The sequence below is a fragment of the Bombyx mandarina genome, chromosome 25 (assembly GCF_030267445.1).
Source record: "Bombyx mandarina strain Sakado chromosome 25, ASM3026744v2".
Lineage (NCBI taxonomy): Eukaryota > Metazoa > Arthropoda > Insecta > Lepidoptera > Bombycidae > Bombyx > Bombyx mandarina.
This window is the reverse complement of record NC_143231.1, coordinates 2,566,261-2,587,534: the sequence shown is the minus strand read 5'-3', so window position 1 is coordinate 2,587,534 and position 21,274 is coordinate 2,566,261. Positions and strand designations below refer to the sequence as shown.

The 21,274-nt window shown below is 39.1% G+C and overlaps 1 protein-coding gene across 1 annotated transcript; it reads right to left on the bottom strand.

Moving 5' to 3' along the window:
* Positions 1-2,685: 2,685 nt before the first annotated feature.
* LOC114243966 (zinc carboxypeptidase) lies at positions 2,686-6,447 on the bottom strand. Its single transcript, XM_028175635.2, has 6 exons — positions 6,095-6,447; positions 5,279-5,687; positions 4,832-4,946; positions 3,669-3,889; positions 3,363-3,447; positions 2,686-2,978 (listed from the first exon to the last, which is right to left on the bottom strand). Exons 1-6 carry the CDS (start codon positions 6,376-6,378, stop codon positions 2,710-2,712), a joined length of 1,383 nt encoding a protein of 460 aa, XP_028031436.2. The 5' UTR covers positions 6,379-6,447; the 3' UTR covers positions 2,686-2,709.
* Positions 6,448-21,274: the final 14,827 nt, after the last annotated feature.

Here is a 21,274-nt window from a genome sequence, read left to right as displayed (position 1 = left end):
AACAGAGTATTAAATACTTACAAAGTATTTCGGCTGATGTACCAACAAGATCAGTTGTTTCATGCCGAGCTTGAAGCTTATCCATACCCTTTATTGATATTTCAAATTGAAAAGAAAAAATCGTTTATTTTTAAAAAGTTGAGAATTAATAAAGATCTATGGATACCATTATCATCAATTTGTTGTTGTTTTTTTTTTGCTGTGGAAATGTCATAAACTTCAATTATAAGAATTATAAACCGGTTTTTTTATTAGATGATCACTAGTTACAACCAACATTACTTTGTACAGTTTAATATAAATATTAATACAATATTTTTTATTGTCTGTATATGTATTATTAAACATACTTTGAATATTTTAGAGCTTTTATGATCATGAGCAACTATCTAATGTGCTATTCTTCGAGATTGAATTAATGTGTCTATGTTGTGTAAATTATATTAGTTGTTTTGAAAGTAATTGTAATGTTATATCTAAATTACTTATTGAATTTAAAGTGAACAACAATAACCACAGAGAGGCTGCTCGAGTCGGAACATGTTGTTTTTTTTTGTCAGGAGGAAATCGCCGGACTTCCGCCCTTCACTGGGGATGAAGGGGGCGGGGAATCTCGGAGTCGAACTGACTAAAACCTCTTGTTACTCAACAACCAGCATCCAAACCTCGCATGAGACAGAGCTCATGAAAAGGCAAAGGGGGGAAAGTGAAGCGCTTAGTGCGGAGCACGTCTCTCCAATCCCCCTCCCCCTCCGGACGCCGGACTGGCGGTCGTCGGTGCTACGACCACCAGCCCTCTCGGTCGGCAGGCAATCCGAAGCCTGCCTAGATGGCGCCGGTTAGAATGGTCTATCCTACGGAATACCCCGCTGAGTCAGAACCGGCGTGGGTTGAGGATAGCCGGCCTTCCATCACTCGGATGCTCATGCATAAAACGCGTGCAGAGCAGCTTGCACGTCGTCTTCTTAGGCCCAATTCGCCGGTGCCCAGGCCGACATGTGAGGGAGACCCGAAACACTTAGTGGGCCAGGGCTTGGGCGACATCCGCCTCCCTGGCCCCGCTCGACGGCGGCGGGCCTGTGCATCTCTCACGCGCCCCGCCACCTCCTTCTGCGAGATGGTGCACTCGCCAAGCATCGCCTTCCACGACTTGTCGTCACCGAGCATCGATACCACAACACTCAGCAACGACAAGCTGTGAGGTACTAGAACCATTTGAGAGAATGAATGGAACGCAAAATAGTACACGAGGTTGCCTTCTCTTTGAATTCTCAGTGCGTAGTCTCTGGATTCTGGTTCGGAAATACTTTAGAACCGGCAAATACTTCTGAACATGGATTAAGTGAATCTCCTACAGTTGTAGAAGTAGTAACATGTTATAATACTTTAGCTCAGACAGCGTTTTGGCTTAACAGCGAGAACTTAGTTTCTCATTTTATAAAAGCTTAAGAGATAGGATAAGTTTCGACCTAGACTTCCGACTTCATGTCATATAATGAAAGACGTTACTGGTTAGATAAAATTCTATGTCTTGTCAAGTAACGAAACCCACTTTGTTATACATATTTTCATTATCTTCATCGGTCGTTGAAGATTATGTTGTTCTACCATTACCCTATAATTTATCGCTTCCTAATGATAATCATATCAGATTGATAACCAAAGTATTTGCATTATCATAATAATTCGGTATCTAACACGTGCTATATATATGATATTTTTTAAAGGAATCGAATTTAATAAGCTCTTTACGAAAATCTTTTTATAAATTAAAATACTATACTCCTTTAAAAATGTAACTAATAGAATATAAAGAAATCATGTTTGTTTAAAAAATAACTCATCCACAAAAATCCGAAATTCAAATCAATTCCGTTGCTCAATTCATGGTTTATATTCCATTCAGCACATTATGTAGAGTGAGCGATTTTCCTATTTTCCTCCACATCCTGTTCTCAAATGTGACAAAACTATACTACGTAAGTACTCATGCTAATTAAAACAAAGATAACTAACTCAAACTTGTTATCCTTACTTGTGAATATTCATGAGCAGGATAAAATAAAATTCCAACGTACGTTAGTAAAGTATAGCTATATCCACCAGGATTAGTGACCGGGAATATATGCCAAACAATATTCTCCACTTCGTTCGATTTCGTTTGATAATAATGCTAATTGTTCCGAAATAGGCAAGAATCTTAGAATCGAATCTCCAATAGGGCCTTATTAAACCTAGTTAATTCAACTAATGCTAGATTATCACAGTCTGGTGGAGGAACCAGAGGTATCATATAGAGCCGTCTATCGTTATGGAAGATCTTTTGGGCTTAAGTTTATAGGTAACTAAAAAAATATTGCTGTCATTGAATCTCTTCACCTTCCAGGACCACATAATTTGCGGATAAAATACTATAACTTCATAAGAGTAAAATAATTAACTATAAATAGGCAAAACCAAAAAGAAGGTATTTATGTATCAAGACGAAAAAAATGAAAGATGTTTATACCATTTTCTCCTCGTTTCAGATGTCCTTTTTTGTCCATTTTTTTTGTTTGCTTATTTTTTTGCTTATTTATTTTATTGACGTGTTTTAGTGTCAATAAATATATATTTTTTTATATTTCGTTAACAAACAATCAAGAAAATGTACATTGATAAGGGAATAAGAAATAAAATCAGCAATTAGTCTAATAATTTAATTAAAAATTAATTAAACAAAACTATAACCATTGAGCATAAAACTAAAACAGACAAAGAAATTACTTTACTAATTGCACCAGCCGAGTAATAGCCAAGAAGCTTAGTAACGCGATCCATCTCGATAAGTCCATCCATAGTTTCAAGGTTGTTGGGGATGATCTGTTCTGGCGGAAGAAGAAACCCGTATTCTCCAAGATCACGCAGCTCAATCAAGAAAGTGATAGGTACATCTGCCACTTTCTTGACCCAATCAAAACTGCCGCCACTAATGGGATCTGAAACAACAGCACTAATATTCATATAACTGTGTAGGTACGAATTAATTATAAAGAATTTTTTTATTGGAATAATTCGATTAAGGAACTCATGGCCCCATGTGGCTAACCTTTCAGAGCCTTCGATTCGCCTCAAAGGCTCCGTCAGTCGGGTGAGCTTGGGGTGAACTGCGCTATCTGGTTGTATTGACCGCGATCACCCCCCTCTCAGGGAATCGGATGTTTGGTCGAAGAGTACAGGGGAGTCGTTTTGTGAGTAGGATCCCGAAAACATCCTTGGGTCCGCGGTTTCGCAGTCCCACATACTCCGCACGCCCCTTAGGTGCGGCAACCTCGTAGGAGGTTCGATCCCGATCAAAAAAAAAAAAAGATTTCAATACTTACACAGGATTTCCGACGAAACGCCGACCCTATAAACTGTACCGTATCTTTTTGCGATAGCATCGGCACTTCGTATACCAATTTCATACTGAAATAAAGTAATAAATAAAATTGTAGTTTAATTATTGTATTCAAACATTGTGTATTCAATGGATTCGTGGGCTAGGTGTCATGAATAATTGCACATCCTAGATTAGGCATGAACACATATCCTTATTCCTGAAATTACGTCATTGCAAGAATGTTACTTACATAGCAATAACGCGGTTTCACAATTAAAAATCATTAGCTGCAGAATTTATTACTTACCATATCAGCATAATTATTGGCAAGCAGAACGTCAGATCCAGTGACATGACTGTACGGAATCACTATGAGTTGAGTATAGGAGTGGTAAGCAAGATAATATATTATCTCTCCCTGTTGCTTCAAGTTGAGGACATACTGAGATATGGCTCTAGATTCGGGTTCAGAAAATGGTCTCGGTCCCGCGAAAGTGTTAGAACAAGGATTATTTGATGCTCCTACAGCTAAAAAAATTGTGAAAACAAGTTAGAAAAGCAGTGATTTCTGACCAGTTTTTGAAATGTCTAGTGTATTTCAATACAGTCCGTGTCCCAATTCCGCTCAGACTCAAATGTTTGTTAAAGATTTGGTTTAGGCATTTCTGGTTTGTTTGGGTATTCCTTATCATCAGCATGTCATGTAGCAGACGTTATACAAGAGAAAATCTTATGCTTTAAGTTCTTAGCAGCATTAAAGATATAATTTAATTTTAATTATTCAGATTTTTCATAAATGTATTTTTTAAAGTGTCAAGTCTTGACCATTTTAGGTGGGTTTTCTTGCTACAATGTATCCATGCACGGGAAGTGATGACCCATTTCGTATTTGGCAGCTACCTAAGACTGTGGTATACAATTGTATTAGAATATATAACTCATCCTTCTGACCCGAACCCTTAATCATTATTATCTTGTAGTATTATAGCAATAAGTTTAGAAATAAGTTGGTGGAGTTGTCAGTCTGAATGAGCTCATAGGAAATTACGTTAATTTGTAACATTGCTCCTTTTCATGTAATTGATTCGCGTCCGAGCGACAGGGGTCATTAAAGGTAGAAAGTGGGATTGAATCGACACTAATTATTATTAAACAACTGTTGAAACATTGACAAATTGCTGAAACATTTGAGCCCCGTTTGGGACAGAGCATTTTTTTTTTTCCACAGGATAAAATCGCCGGATCCCCACCCGCACGGCAAGTGGGGTATGTGGGAGTCGAACCTTACCAAAAACTCCTGCCGCTCACAGCCGGCGCCCTACCCCGGACCGTGGGACAGAGCTTGGCAGAAGTAGGAGGCGCGACCGTAGCCAACACAACCACAAATTGATTAAAACTATAATTATACACCACTGATGAATTAAGTTACTGGTACGTGTGGTAAAATTCTGAATTTATGTTTTAACTTACACATCCAAACAAAATCAAAGTTTCTATTCAAATCTACTCCATGGCTCATATCGTCATCGGCTCCCTCACAGGTTCCAAAACTTTCAGGGCTACGATTCTTCCTCCACATCCGATGCTGTCGAAAATATAAATGGAAATCTCACGAAAGCGTCTAAATGCTTTCGTCGCAAATGTAGCTGTCAATTTCAATACATCTTTACATTTTTTTTTATATACATAAGATAAATTTGGTTCTAGTCACTTTCGTTGGTACGTATAGTATTTACATATTATATCCATCCTTCGAGATTTTTTTATCATGAACTATCTTAAATTATCTATGTAATATTAGCTATTAGAAGGATAGGTGAAAGTGACTTAGGGAACATCAAAACAGAAAAATATATCAGGAAATATGGTTTCATATTCATTTGAATGAACTTAAATAAAATTCGGTTAAATACTCACAGTTGTGAAGCTATAGTGATATCCATCAGGATTAACCACTGGAAATACATGCCATTCAATATTCTCAGCCATTGCCCTGACTTGCGGGTCTGTACTAGTTAAAAACTCTTTGACTATCCATGTTACAGTAGCCGGTGCGATCCATTCTCTAGCATGAAGAGTTCCTTCCAGGATCCCCATTAGCTTATTAGTCTTTTCTGGCTTATAATTGATGATGATACCTCTAATTTCTCTGTTCTCAACTGATCTTCCCATAACAACTGGTCGTACTATACCAGGATAATTTTGTACTAAGGTATTCATCCAAGTATTTATTGTTTCTAAATTGTGATACCTGTCCCAGCTATAGCCATGAAAGGTTTCCGAACTTCTAAATCCAGTTGCGGGTTTTAATTGGTCCTCGATTGCCCTGAAGAAATATGAGACAGAGAGATAATAAGATTGACAGTTCTGTATATAAATTTGTATAAGCAAAATATTTATGCTGCTGGTTTATTTGTTGACTAATGCATTACGGTAGTAATGGACAGGTTAGTGATATCTACCCGTGTGGGAAGTAAAACTGGAATGATGATCCAATATGGTGGTATAATACTAAGAGTTTGCTTCCATTAAGTGAATCTCTAAGTTGCCTTTTCTAATATCTACGAAGGGAGACAGGCTGGAGCTATTCTAGGTCAACACCGTACACCTCTGATTTGAACCATGTAACAATTGCCATAGAGTATAATATAGACTTTCACTCATGATGCAAGTTGCGTGATGGCATTCACGTTGTGGCGTTTAATATCGCAATTACAATTAAAAACAACTTACTTTTGTAAATCCGGTATCACTTCTTCAACCTCAATCATAGTCTGACGAGTGGAATTCAGGAATAACCCCTGCATATCACCCGGCACCATCATGTTTACTCTATAATTAACAACCAGATTATCATCCCAGAACTCTCCCACCGACGTCCTCCTGAATTCCTCTAAAAGCTTCACATCATCTTCAGTCCTCGGTACCACTCTGTATACTTTGTATCCATTGTAATCTTTAACAGCGCTAACTACGCTAAAAGTTATAAGAAGAAAATAATAAATTTTGTAATTCATTATGAATTACCGAAACCGTTTTAATAATGATGTGCTCAACGTATTCAATATTTCCATTATCTGTTTGATTACGTCGCTTAATTTATCTTGACTGATTTATTAGATAAAAGTCTGGTTTTTTGTTATTATCTGGGTGTTAGTCGAGTACAAATTGTAATTTCTATCTTTTATTTTATTTTATATGTGGATTCGGTATGTTTTTTTGTGTGCCATTGCAAAGAACTGTAGACTATGCACATTTTTACAACCTAAAATGTTGAATTTGTATCTTATTCGTAAAAAAGGACCAGATGTTCAAAGCTCTGATGACACGCACCGCAAATATGATTAATAATATCAATATTGAATGCAATCTGGAATCAGGGTTAATAATCATTAGCCTACTGCTCTCGGTAAAGTAAATCATTTCGTTTGATCAGGCTACAAGATGCCCTCCACAAAGCCAAGAATCGCAGCAGATGAAGAACAATTGTACACGAAAGATTGATGCAGACTCAGTAACAAGAAAAGCGACACAAGGACCACGATTTTTAACGGAAAAGCAGGAGGTCAATCCGACTGTATTGTTTTTGTTTGTATTACCTCGGAACTTTTTTTGGTGAATCGGTTTTGACAAATCGTAATAATGCACAACTAAATAATTTCGATCCATATATCTTGGACTGAGCACCGCACCAACGCCTCGATCCTAAAAGAACTAAATATCTCTCACAGGTTATCGTCAACAGTGCAATCCAGGATTCTTCGATATTTTGGACACGTATCGCGTCGGCCAGCAGAGTCTATCGAAAAACTTGTTGTCCAGGGTAGGGTCAATGGTAAGAGATCTCGTGGACAAATCCCCATGCGTTGGACTGATCAGGTGAAAGACCTTACTGAAACCCCACTTAACGAGTGTGTGCGCCAGGCCTCGGTTTGCAAACTGTGGAAAACATCTGTTAAGGCTTTAATGAGCAAGAATTCCACATGACCACGACTGCTCTGCCAAGAGCAACCGATTATGATGATAATGAAATAATTTCTACCGCATTGACGATATTCTGACTTCGGTTTTCGTTATTGTTAAGATTTGGTATTATTTGTTAGTATGTTACTTTCTGTCTGGGGTTCGGGAATGATAAGTTTTTTTCTGATTAAATCTATAAATGTAGTGAGAATGAAGATTTAGGCACTTGATTTAAAAGTAGATTGAACAAAAATTGAACTGTTTAAATGGCCTTGGCTTAAAGGATAAGGCGTCCGGTGTACTCGTACTGAGCGATATGACTATGCCGGTACTAAGATCCCGCAAGCAGTGACAGATACATACTCGATACATTCACGAAAATTCCACGATAAAATAAATAGCATAGTGTAATAAAAATTAATAAAATTTATAGCTGCCGTCGATAATGTGTAGAATTGAGACCTCAAATCGCAAGGTAGATATTTTCGTTCTGATGTCTGTCTTGGGTAACCACTTAGGTACTTTTTTTTGCCTTTGCAGTCAGACGATCGTACGGCCCACCTGATGGTAAGCGGTTACCGTCACTCATGTACGTCAACAATGCCAGGGGCAGAGCCAAGCTGCTGCCTACCAATCACAAAACGGTAATAATCACAAAAGTATGGGCTGGTTCACCCGTCTGCGCAATGAAACAAAATAAAGATCTTTATCAGAAATACCTATTGATCGTAATAATGCCGATATTCAAGCTCGTGTCCCACTTGGATGATTGGTACCAGATGTTAGACCCTATTTCTACGTTAGGTATTTCCGTTATAACAATGTTTGTTATCAGCTACTTATCATGCTTTAGATATGATTCGATAATAATAGTTGAGCTATTTTATTTATCGATGCTTTTATTTTCAACTAGTGAAATCCGGTCATGCTCCATCTTGACTATTCGTACACATAAATTCTCTGAAACTATATAAATATTCGCGTCATCTATACTAATATTATAAAGAGGAATGATTTGTTTGTTTGTTTGTATTGAATAGGCTCCGAAACTACTGAACCGATTTGAAAAACTCTTTCACTGTTTGGAAGTTACACTATTCCCGAGTGAGATAGGATTTAATCTTTTTTAAAAAAAAACTAGGGAACTTTACTAAAACTCTAAGAATGTAACCCAAGGTATAAAAAAATCACCGAAATATTCTTTACATAGCGTGACCTGCAAAAGCTATTTATGATAGAATAAAATAATGTACTACGTCTTTGTAGAACATATTATTATTTACAAAAAGTGTCGCGACAGCATATGTCTAACTATTAGGCCCTTCGTACACAAGGCTACGCAAATATTCGATACTAATGTTGTAAACGACATTAGTATCAAGTCGCGAGTATCGAGTAGCACACGGTCCGTACACACGACAATGAATCGCAAGACGCGAGTTGCCTATTTAGTCACTATATCATTAATTTAACATCAGATATTACTTGTTGTATTGTTTATGGTATAGTGGGTACGGATATCTGGTACGCTAGATAATGATCCTAGATCATAACAACAGCGTCGGCAATCCGGCTTACAACATCGGCTATCATAATATAATGTACACAAAATTCGTGTAAATACCTAAAACAAAAGCTTAATAAAAAGAACATACTGCCTAAAAGTGTTTTTTCATTACAAAACTATTTAAAACTATAAAAATATACCAATCTGTTATATTAACGGCCTTTCCTACGACTACGAAAAGCTTTTTCAGTTATTTCCTTTTTTGAGTATTCCTTTAATTTATAATTATATAAACAAGGATATTTTTCCACCTCAGAAATAAATGTAATATTAAAAAAATGATCCGCTATCTTGGAAATCGCCGAGACTTATGTAGTGAAGATCTCGACAAGCAGGTCGCGCGCAATTGGCACGACGCGAGTCGCGGGACGAATATCGGCGACGCGACTCGTGTACGAACCTCAATGGATTTCTATGGCGGTAGTCGCTTGGAGACTAAAATCGTCGAGTATCTAAGATTTGCGTAGCCTTGTGTACGAAGGGCCTTATAATTATGCCGCAATAAGTGTTATTTTATTTAAAAAAAGAAAAACACGTCAAATATCGTTGAAATTTTTGTTAAAGACCCAAGCCGAGCCGGAGCGAGCCGCTAGTATCTCATAAAAATACGTTCATGGTTCTCTAACAGAAAGTTTCTTTACACAGCCAAGAACTAAATTTATCACAGCGTATGAAAACCTTGGTGATTTATAGACGAAAATCTTAAAAACAGATACACATACTTACTAATGTTTTGGGTATTACTGGGATAACTGTATTTAATGGCGGTACTGATTCCTGTGAGCTCGCAAAGAAGCAATTCCTTACAGTTCAAAGCGTAAAACATAGATAACCCAATACAATTGAGATATAGACCTCATGTTTCAAGGTCGGTGACAACATTCTCTTGTGCCTACGGACTCCGGTAATCACTTAAGCCCAGATAGGTCGGAAAATTAATAAATAAAATCCTTATATTATATTTCGATACATCAATTATTAATATCTGGTATAATTTTCATTTCTTTTAACATTAACATTTAAGCAAAAAAAATATATATCGTGAATGATCTTGAAGTTGATTAAAATAAAAACACTTTCCAAACATATTATTATGACGTTAACGTTTGGCAAACATAAAAACGATTACAGATATTTTAAATGAAATCAATAAGCTATGTGTAAGCCAATTTAGCTTTATATTCGCGCAAAAGAAAATACGCAAAATGCACGAAACACGTTTTCTTGATGTAAGTCTTCCTGGAGCACGGTCGTTGTACAACTGAATTATAAACTTGATTTCACACTGGAAATTATTCTTAAGTGTATTTTAATACTGTGTATTGTTTTTTTTTATTTTAAAATTAAAATTAAATTGGCGCTGGACGGGATATATGATGAGAGAAAAGAAAGAGAAATGGACCAGAATAATAACGGAATGGTACCCTAGAGAAAACAGAAGAACTAGGGAGGACAGCCAAAGCGATGGGAAGACGACTTGAAGCAAGTAGCTGGACCAGGATGGTTACGTACAGCAAAGGACAGAAGCAAATGGAAATCCTTAGAGGAGGCCTTTGTCGAAAGACAAGCTGTTAAGAGGAGAGATAAGCCGAATGCCGAGATATGTTTTAGTATAAGTTAACGTTATAGTTTTCTTACCTCTATTGATATTATTTTTATGTTTAGTTAAATAAATTAAACTCTAAGAGCAATAAAAGCTTATTTATTTTATTTTATTTATTTATTATTGTTTTTTATCGCATAAACGGGTAAGCGATCTCACGAACCAAGTGATGTTTGATGGAGTCCGTTATTTATGTCCGGATTTTGGGACTTCACTTAGCATAAAACAAAGTCGCTTTCTCTGTCCCTATATCCCTATGTATGCTTAAATCTTTAAAACTACGCAACGGATTTTGATGCGGTTTTTTTAATAGAAAGAGTGATCGAAGAGGAAGGTTTATATGTATAATAACATCCATTAAATAGTGGAGAAATCACTAATAAATTACAGTTTCCGAAGCGAAGCGAGGGAGGGTCGCTAGTTAACTCCGCGAGAAACGCGGCTCTGCTGCTCAGAGCTCAGCGGGCGCTCGCGGTGAGGGTCATCAGGGGGTACCGCACCATCTCTCAAGATGTGGCCTGTGCTCTCGCCGGATCCCTACCCTGGGACCTCGAGGCCGAAATCTTGGCTGCGGTATATCGGCGTAAGGCGCAGGCCTTGAGTCGGGGACGGTCGCCCGGCCCGTCGGCTGTCGGTCGGTGGAAGCGTGCTGCGCGTCATGTAGCATACGCTAAGTGGAGAGAGCGATTGCTGAAGGAACTTGGCCAAACTTCGGCCACCCGCCGGCGCACCCTCGAGGCCCTGGTGCCCGTGCTGGAGGCATGGTCGGATCGGCGTCACGGCGTACTCTCCTTTCACCTTGCGCAGGTCCTCTCGGGACATGGCTGTTTCGGGAGGTACCTGTGGAAGGTCTGCAGGAGAGAGCCACATCCGGGCTGCCACCAGTGCGGGCACCCGGACGATGACGCGCAGCACGCGCTCGAAACGTGCCCGCGTTGGGAGCACTCGCGGCAAGATCTCGTCGCGGTGCTGGGGAGAAACCTCTCCCTGCGGGCTGTCGTCGCCCACATGTTAGAGGATCAGGGCTCGTGGGAGGCCATGGCCAGGTTTTGTGACCTGGTAATGGCGTCCCGTGAGGCTGAGGAGCGTGAAAGGGAGTGGGATTCCTCTTCAGCACCTCAGCGCAGAAGGCGGGATGGCCGGCGCGGGCGTGAAGCTCCCGCTCAGCCCCCGTAGGGACTATCAGGTTGCGGGTGCGGGGGCGCCCGGTACTCGACTGTCGGTCCGGTGGTGGGGCGGTGCAAGGTGGCTCCTGTGCGCCGCCCACGGTGTATCTCCCGAAATGACGTCCTTCGGGATTTTCCCGGAGATGAAATCCAGTCTTATCATCAGGACGGGTACCGGCGAAGGCGGACTTTCGGCGCGCACTGCGGTACCGTAGGTCTGGTGTAGCCGGTGTGGTGGAGCTCGATGGGGTTTAGTCGGTAGTCGTTCTGCGGGGCAAGTGCTTCGCGCGCCTTTTTCAAGGCGTTGTCTCTTGCGAGGAATTCGGGGAGGTGGAGGACCTTCTCGTCCCCCTCTTCCTCTCAGGAGGCGCCGGAGTCCGACATAACCCGGTTCGTTACCCTCCCGGACCGGGTCACCGTAAATGGATTCCCCAGCGTTAAAAAAAAAAAAAAAAAGGGTCGCTAGTTAAAAATAATTTACAGAGATATTAAGCTGGCCGTATGGTAATGTGCCAATCAAGGTATAAAGAAAATAATTATTCGGGTATACATTTTTCATCCTGATTTTTTTTTAAAGACTACTTTACAAAGTTATTAACTTTATTTTTTTTACAATATATATTTTTATTATATATATTTTATAAAAAATATATATATTAAAGATATGTTATTTTTTGTATGTTATTACAAAGTTAACTAGTACACTGTGTGCATTACTAATTTGTAAAAAAAAAAAAAAATTATTACAAAGCTAAGTCGCACACTGTGTGCATTATTAATAAAAATCTTACGTTACGGACGTTTTTTCCCTGTTTGGGTACCTCTCCGCATCGTCTCATAAGGAACTTCGTTCCAAAAAAAAAACCCGGTAGGAATGGCGATTGCTCGTGAGGCGCATAGCATCTGCCCACAGCAATGATGCTGAATGACGACCACGACCGCTCTGACAAGAGTGATACGATAGGGAAAAGAAAACACTCATAATTACAATTATTATCAAACAAACATACCTTATTAAATTTAAGATCAGGTGGGCCTCGAGCCAACATTAAAAAAAGGATAAAACATTTACCCGTTTCCTCGAAGTTCCTCGATTGGCGGATTAAAATTTCAAATCGTGAACGCTCGTGTCTGCGTATAAAGACCCTTACACACTTGCCATCGAGCCGCTCCTTGGGTGGGTCAGAACGGCACAATTATATTTATCGCCGTGTGTCGGCATGTCGTCTGTCCACGCATAAATCAGTGCATGTTCGTTCGCGGCCCGACAAGCCTGTGAGAATCGACCTTAGCTTTTTAATATTTGATAAGTTTTTCGCAGATTTCAATATATACTTGTAGATCAACTGTATGATCGATTGTTACAATCTTCAAAATTCAATTTTTTTTATTGAATTAGACGCATGAGCTCACGATACATGTGACTGGAGCCCATAGACATTTACAACATAAATGCGCCACCCATATTAAGATGTAAGTTCTAAGGTCTCAGTATAGCTACAACGGCTGTCCCACCCATCAAGCCGAAACGCATTACTGCTTCACGGCGGAAATAGGCAGGGTGGTAGTACCTACCTGTACGGACTCACAAGAGGTCCTACCACCAGTAAACGTTTTTTATACACGAAAATATATAACGACGAAGAAGAATTTTCCAGTACCGCATGTTATGCTTGGTAGACGAACCTAGATATACCAGAGTTTGTCTTGAAAATGTCGGGATTCGGATTTTAGCAGGTTTTTGCTATTTGAACACTTCATCTTTGGCAGTTAGTGCTGCATCAGGAATACAGATGCTACCGGCCCATATACATGATCAACAGGCAGCAAATTAAACAAATAACTTTTTCAAATACCATAACTGAATGTTTCCTGTGTAATTTACGAGCAGTATAGCACCGCTTAATCAAGGTTTGGCTCATTGTTAACTTGGGCCGCTTGAAATAATGGCGCCATTGTCTCTTAGTATCGTGATAAAGTAGGCTTTAAAGCATAAACGTTTTGATTCAATGGCATACACAAGTTTCCTATATAAAAGAACAGAGTATATATAATAGTATCTCGATACCCAAGCCCGTAGACTGAATGGTAAACAGTCGACGTCGCCCTAAACACGTCATTACGGACCCTCCCGATCAATTAACGATGCTTTTAGGTACCATATTAACCCATAGACACAGCCCACTGAGTTTCTCGCCGAATTTTCTCAGTGGGTCGCGTTTCCGATACGGTGGTAGATTCTGCGAGGCACCGCTATTGCTAGGCCCAGTGTTAGCAACACTCCCGGTCTGAGCCCCGTGAGCTCACCACACGTGAAGAAGAAGCTAGAATAGCCTCTCAAGGCTATCAGCATAGGTAGGAGAAACAAATTAGTAGGTATCTCCGATTGTGGTCAAAGAATTCTAAGCTGATAAGAATCTATTCAGTTTGATAAATATTATGAAAGGTGAATACGTGAACTGCGCCACTTTTAAGTACTTAACACATGTTTCATAGCTGTAACCTATCCTAAACAATCTTACTCTCCTCGTGTTGGTCTTCGGTTGCTCATAGTTGAGGATCGCGACTCTCTCAATGCAGTCGGTTGATTTTCTCTTTCCATCAATGTCTGTCACTGGCCTAATTGAAAGCTGAGCTGTGGTAGCCGGTGTCTTTGGGTTAGTTTCCATTGCTTGGGACTTTGTCGTCTTGACATTATAGTCTATAGTTGTCTACTTAGCTGAACTTGCCCTTTTTTTTTTTTTTTTTTTTTTTTTTTTTTTTTTTTTTTTTTTTTTTTTTTTTTTTATTGCTTAGATGTGTGGACGAGCTCACAGCCCACCTGGTGTTAAGTGGTTACTGGAGCCCATATACATCTACAACGTAAATGCGCCACACACCTTGAGATATAGTTCTAAGGTCTCAGTATAGTCACAACGGCTGCCCCACCCTTCAAACCGAAACGCATTACTGCTTCACGGCAGAAATAGGCGGGGCGGTGGTACCTACCCGTGCGGACTCACAAGAGGTCCTACCACCAGTAATATGTGTAACCTTATATGTTCTTCACTCGTGAAAATGCATTGAGTGGAATGTGATTATGTGGTTTACTGATATAAAAGCTAGCATAGGTCAGGAGGTAATCTTTGGTCATTTATCTCTAGTTGGAGGTAATATGTGAGTGTTAAACTCCAAGAATAGGCTTCGAAAAGTACAATCGTCCTGTTATGATTGGAACTTCGATCTAATGCAGCGACAGATTGGTATTTAATTTTCTAATATTTGTGGGATTATTTAGCTCTAGGTGTTTTATGAACGTCAATAAAAATATGCTCAATAATAATAAATCTTATCAACATAAAAAATCTTGAAGGTGTACATTTAGGTGTATTAGCCGTGGCAAAAAGTCCATTAGTAGAAATAAAGTCATTTTTTCTGGATTTCGAAATTAATTGCATCTCGTATTCCCGCTTTCGCTTATGAAAAGTACCAATCAAGTTTCGCTATAAAAGCTCCCTGTACCGAGCTTGTTCTCGCGGCAACACGCTGTGCTGAAATTGATCGTTTCCTGATAATGTTAGTGCGTCTGATACAATGCCTGTCAGGGATTTGGCATAATTAGTTCGTTAGTTTGCCAGGGTTTTATTTATTGATTATTTGTTGTTCACTGTAAAGTCTGGTACCGTTTTTAAGTATCAATATGGGCAGATAATTTAAAATTGTTGATCTGTTCATCTATTGATGAGAAACTCCAGCATAGGGACAATGCCATTCAACATCTTTCGTTTTTCCATGTTCATATTCAGGCCCACTTGGATAGAAGGTCTATTGAGGTCATTGAGCATGAAGTTCTCTAAGGACTCAGCCATAACATAAGTCACAGTATCTTCGGTAAATCGAAGATGAGTTATGCACACGCCGTTGGTGTTGATGCCTAGGCCTTTCCAGTCCTTAACTTTGAAATCATCCTCCAATGCGGTAAACAGTTTCGGAGAAATAACGTCTGCCTGCCTCACGCCATGCCGCAATATGGTTCCGAAGTCTGGTCCTGTAATCGGACTGACATAGTGGCGTTTTCATACAAACGCTTCAACACTTTGATGTATCGGTAATCGATTTAGTATCGTTGTAGAGACTGCGACACGGCTTAGAATCTCAATCGTATTAAAGGCTGTCTCGTAGTCCACAAATGCTAAGCAATATAGCAAGTTTTATTCTGTGGTCTTTTGTATGACCTAAAGCAGCGTATGAATGTGCTCTGCGATCCTATAGTATTTTCCAAAACCGTAAATATTTTGCCAAAAAACGAAAACCAGTTGGATTTCCGCAGGAACTTTGTAAAGTACGGTTCTGAATTTCGTGCTAACTACATCACAACCATTTACATTCATTACACCTTGATACTTAAACCCTCATCTTCAGTCCGCGAAGGCAGGGTTTTTGTGCCCGACTTTATAATTAAAAGACTATTCAGTGAAACCTGGCTTTAGTCACCCCTACTATTTATTTGGTGGCTGATTCCGGGTTTTCTGAAAATCGTTTGACTTTTAGGGACTTTACTAGCCACTTTGAAACTGATTCCAACAACAAGAATTATTCTCAATTCATCTGACCTTTTTTCACTTATCGCATATTTGAAGCTAAAAATAATTTTAAGTTTATTTTAATTTTAAGTTTATTTTAAACTTAAAAAGGCTTAGAGGCTCCATCCAATATTTTTGCCTATCAACAGTTGTATTTACAGCTGTAATTGTAAGTGTTCCCCAAAACAAACCGTTCAGCTTGAAAACATTGCAGTTGATGTAAAAAATGTTAGGTTCTAACTATAAGATTGAACTGACAACAAACCTAGGCTTTTATTTTCTTCTGATATGATTATCATATCCATATTTTTTTTATTTATTGCGCCCATAATTTAAACCCTTTTACGATGTAATCACTTGTATTTGTTCTCATTATAATATTATTTTTGACGTGTAATTATTTGTTCATTTGAATATTGTACAGGCCAGCTGTGTCTAGGACTTGGCTAAAACTGAAGAAAATTTTAGATCATATCCTGTATCCTCAACTATAGCATAAATATATTTGATTGAATACTTAAATAACGTCACTTCACTTCTTTTTCAAGGCAATCAAATTTAAGTATCTTAAAAATAAAAATAAAAATTAATCTCTTTTCTTTTCATAAGAACGATTTAAAACTATAATGAAGTAATAGATTAACAAATTGCACGATCATGTTTTTTATAACAATAGTAATAAGATCAGGTATATTGCAGGCTTAAGATATAAAGTGCGGTCTGGCCCAGTTTTATGACGTCATTGTCGACCGTAAACGTCATTACCGGCCCACTCGGCTTAAGGAGACGGAAATTTTAAAGTGCGCGAAAAACACCGGAAAATGAATCATTCATCAGCTTTGAGAGGTAGTGTTTAAATTTATTAAATTTTACGTATTTCGACGCGGGAGTTTGGTAGTATAGAATTTTGATGCAAAATTTTTATTTCATTTTTATGTCAATCGCTAAAGAAAGAGACGTACGCTGTAATTATTCGAATCAAACGATGTTCTACAAGTGGATACCATTTTTCTAAGCACATCGTATGTATCTATAGCTTGGAGGTATCGCCATGGTCTTTCCTGAGCGCTTTGACATGCTCTTTTTCAAGTAGGATTTGAGGAGATTCTTCAGTGGAAAGATATTTTTTTTATTGCCCTTGTAGGCAGACGAGCATACGGCTTACCTGATGGTGAGCGGCTACCGTCGCCCATAGACTTCAGCAATGCCAGGGGCAGAGTCAAGCCGCTGCCTACCGCTTAATACTTTCCACAAGCTTTGTTTGAAGAAGGACATGTCATAACGCTCGGGAAACACCGTGGAGGGGAGTTCATTCCATAGCCGGATGGTAAGTGGCAAAAAAAAGCCTCTGGAACGCACTGTGGATGACCGCAGTGGCTCCAGGTAGTATGGATGAACTCTACTCCGGTGGCGGGCGGTGCAATAGTAAAAACGAGATGACGGTATCATCTCTAGCAATTCCTCAGAGCACTCCCCATGGAACATACGGTACAAAATACAGAGGGAACCGAAGTCCCTCCGCTGACCCAGAGGTCCCAAAGGATTCGTGAGTAATCCTAAAAGTAAAACTTAGGTACATATAATACTTGCTTTATATTAAATCTTGTACTACTGGATAAAAAGTAGTCTCTTGGCCAAGCACGACCCCATTTCAACATTTACATTAAATTAACAAAATGATGTCCTGATAAAAATGTTTTTACATCCTGGTCCCGTTTAATTTACTTCGACGGAACCTTCGACGTCATTATTTTTAAGGTTTAATTAAAAAGCCTTGGAAAATAAGCTCTTTAGGCATCAAATGGACCAGTTTTATTTAATGTTAGCACAGCTTCTTCCGCGCAGGTGACATTTTACTTAAAAAATAAATGAAAAGAAAAGAGACTTTTGCGTGTGAAAATTCTGATTTCTGTAGAGTGTAGACAAAATTTACGGGTGGTAGGACCTCTTGTGAGTCCGCGCGGTTGGGTACCACCACCCTGACTATTTTTGCCGTGAAGCAGTAATGCGTTTCGGTTTGAAGGGTGGGGAAGCTGTTGTAACTATACTAGACCTTAGAACTTATATCTCAAGGTGGGTGGCGCATTTGCGTTGTGGATGTCTTTGGGCTCCAGTAGGTAACTACTTAACACTAGGTGGACTGTGAGCTCGTCAACTTATCTAAGCAATAAATAAAAAAAGATGTGTTAATTGAATCATAACATTAACTTGAAACATTTTGAAAGATAGCTAGACTAGACCCGCTTCGTTTTTTTTTATCGTTTGGCCGTTTAATTTTTTATTTCGTAACCATCAAACATACTGATGAAAAAATCAAAGTCTTATTAATTATATTTAGTAGAACCAATCTAGCTATTTCAATTCGATTGTAAGGTACATTCCTTATGAAAACGTTATCGAATATCGATAAATAATTGAATTTGAATGACCAGTATAGTGGACAACTTTTGTTTTACAATCCCATAGATTTTATGTAGATTAAGAGAGTGCATTCCATAAATAAGCGCTGAGATACAATATCGGAATGTGTTAATATTTCGCCTTTGCGCCGTGCTGCGGGAGCTAACTGTCATTTATTAGTGCCGTAAGATCACTGCTGTTCTTATGTGCCGATATCGATAAACAAAATATGATAATCTAGATAGGACTTTGACAAGCAACGTCTTTGTCTAGATAATTTACTATTATATGCAGTGTAGTCGCAATTCGGTGATTTTTGTTTCGTTTTTAATTGTTTTGGAGGCTGTAAGCGTAATCTGCTTATTAAAAATGAAATAATAAATAAACATTTTACAAGCACTTAAAACTCCAGCAAAGCGAAACACCCGAAACAGTTTTTTTCTGAAAAACACTTTATCAACGGCTTTCATTATGGAAGCAAAGTTTTTTAATGTACATATTTTTCATTGTTTGAACAGTAATATTTCTCTTTAATCCCGTAATATATTCGGCGTTCACATCCCTAAAAGGCGATAAGGAGCCAGACGGCAAAACAAAAGCGCTATCGACGTGAATTTCAACAATATCCGAGCGACGCGTAAATCACGCACGTCCGCCATATTGTTTATTCGCAGCGTGCTGTGTATTCGATACGAGTGGTGTGGTGTTCGTTTTTCTTTTTTTAAATAACAAAAATGAATAATAAAAAAGATTTTATCGATAGATTTGCAAATAGAATTGTCAACGGCACTATCTTTTGAGTGCTTTATTGGGTCTATATTCCGTTTTAAAATTCTATTTAGTTTTTAAATTCTTGCACTTTAGTTTAACGCAAGTGCTCCGCGGCTTCACTCGAGAAATTGGATGAAGAGTTTCTTTGTATCATTTTCGGGCCCGTAAAGTCTTAGTCGATTTGTAGAATGGTTTGTACAAAATAACGGTACAAAAAGATGTTATTAATATAAAAAAAAAGTGGGAAGTCCACGGGCAGCCCGACGTGCTGCCGTAGCGAAACGGCTGATGTTTTAGAAACTTCGTTCTTCGCTTCGAAGGGTCCGTCGGCCGGGTGTCCTTGGGGTGAGCTGCGCCGTCTGGTTGTAGTTTTGACCGCGATAACCCCCTTACCTCATCCGGGTTCTGACCTCGGAGGGGATTGGACGCTTGGGTGAAGAGTGCAGAGGAGTCCTTTAGTGGGTAGGGACCTAAAAGCATAGCGCCCGCGGTCCACAGTTGCGGACCAGTTCCACATAACCCGCGTGCCCCCTAGGCGTGGGAGCCTTGTAGAAGGATCGCCCCCCAGACCAAAAAAAATATGACATGCACGATGAAGGAATAACATCGTGTAATAAAACACAAACCAGAAAATATAGAATTTGGATCATTACTGGGCGTATCGTAGCACAGTTTGGATAGGTACCATCGACCTGCTTATTTCTAAAGCGAAACGATCGTTCTCATAGCTTCCAAATTAAGATGCTTTTGGAGTCTCCTAACCACTTTACCAGATAAGTCTGATCCCGTTCATCCGCCTAAGCAATACAAAAATCTATTTTCATGTTATATTTACGAGCTAATTTTATAAAACATAATAAGGTGGGCCACTACACGTGAAGTGTTTAAGACGAAGGTTCGAGAACTGTTTCTCAGAGAGTTAGCAGAGTCATCTAATTGATAATATTTGTTTATATATGTTTTTATATGTATATATTTATATATATCTATATATTTATGTATATGTATGTAAGCTTGAGGGTAGACATTATTTTGTTAAACACCAAGTAAAAGGAGGTCACTTTTTGATTCCTGATTTAATCAACAATATGATAACTTAATTCACTTTCACTTATCCAATCTTTAACCAGTACGTACAACAGTCACTGAATCACACAACGTAACGTACAACGTAGTAAGTGCACCGGGCAAACGCAGTCGAACGAATGTTCATTTCAAGGCACGTTCCGCCTTTTTATACTAGCCGGCGCAGCTGGCTTATGAGTCACTTCTGTTGCAGCTGTTGTTTACGAGTGGAACGACACGGCCGGCGCACCTTGCTTGTGTGAGTCACTCCTATTGCACGTGCTATATAACATAAATATCGTTAACGGCGTCACGGCCATACTGACGTGCGCTCGTCCTCGTGCGCGCATTCTTATGGTATGTCTGTGAACAACAAACGTGTTCGCAACTTAAAACGTGGTCTTGCATCATTAGATAATTTTGTCAGCATCTCTTTAATAGTAGACCAGGATATCTTACCAGGCTGTATATTTGTGAGGCAAGTAGCAGCTCGAGCCTTAAGCGAATGTGTGAGAGTCAAAATTAAATCGACACCATCCAATACTTCAACTACTTTAAACGGCCCTTTAAACTTCGTATCTAATTTCGTTTGATTATGCTCTTCGTATTAATGTGTGGACGAGCTCACAGCCCACCTTGTGTTAAGTGGTTACTGGAACCCATAGACATCCACAGCGTAAACGCACCACACACCTTGAGATAGAAGTTCTAAGGTCTCAGTATAGTTACAACCGCTGCCCCACCCTTCAAACCGAAATACACCACTGCTTCACGGTAGAAATAGGCAGGGTGATGGTACCCGTGTGGTCGATGGCA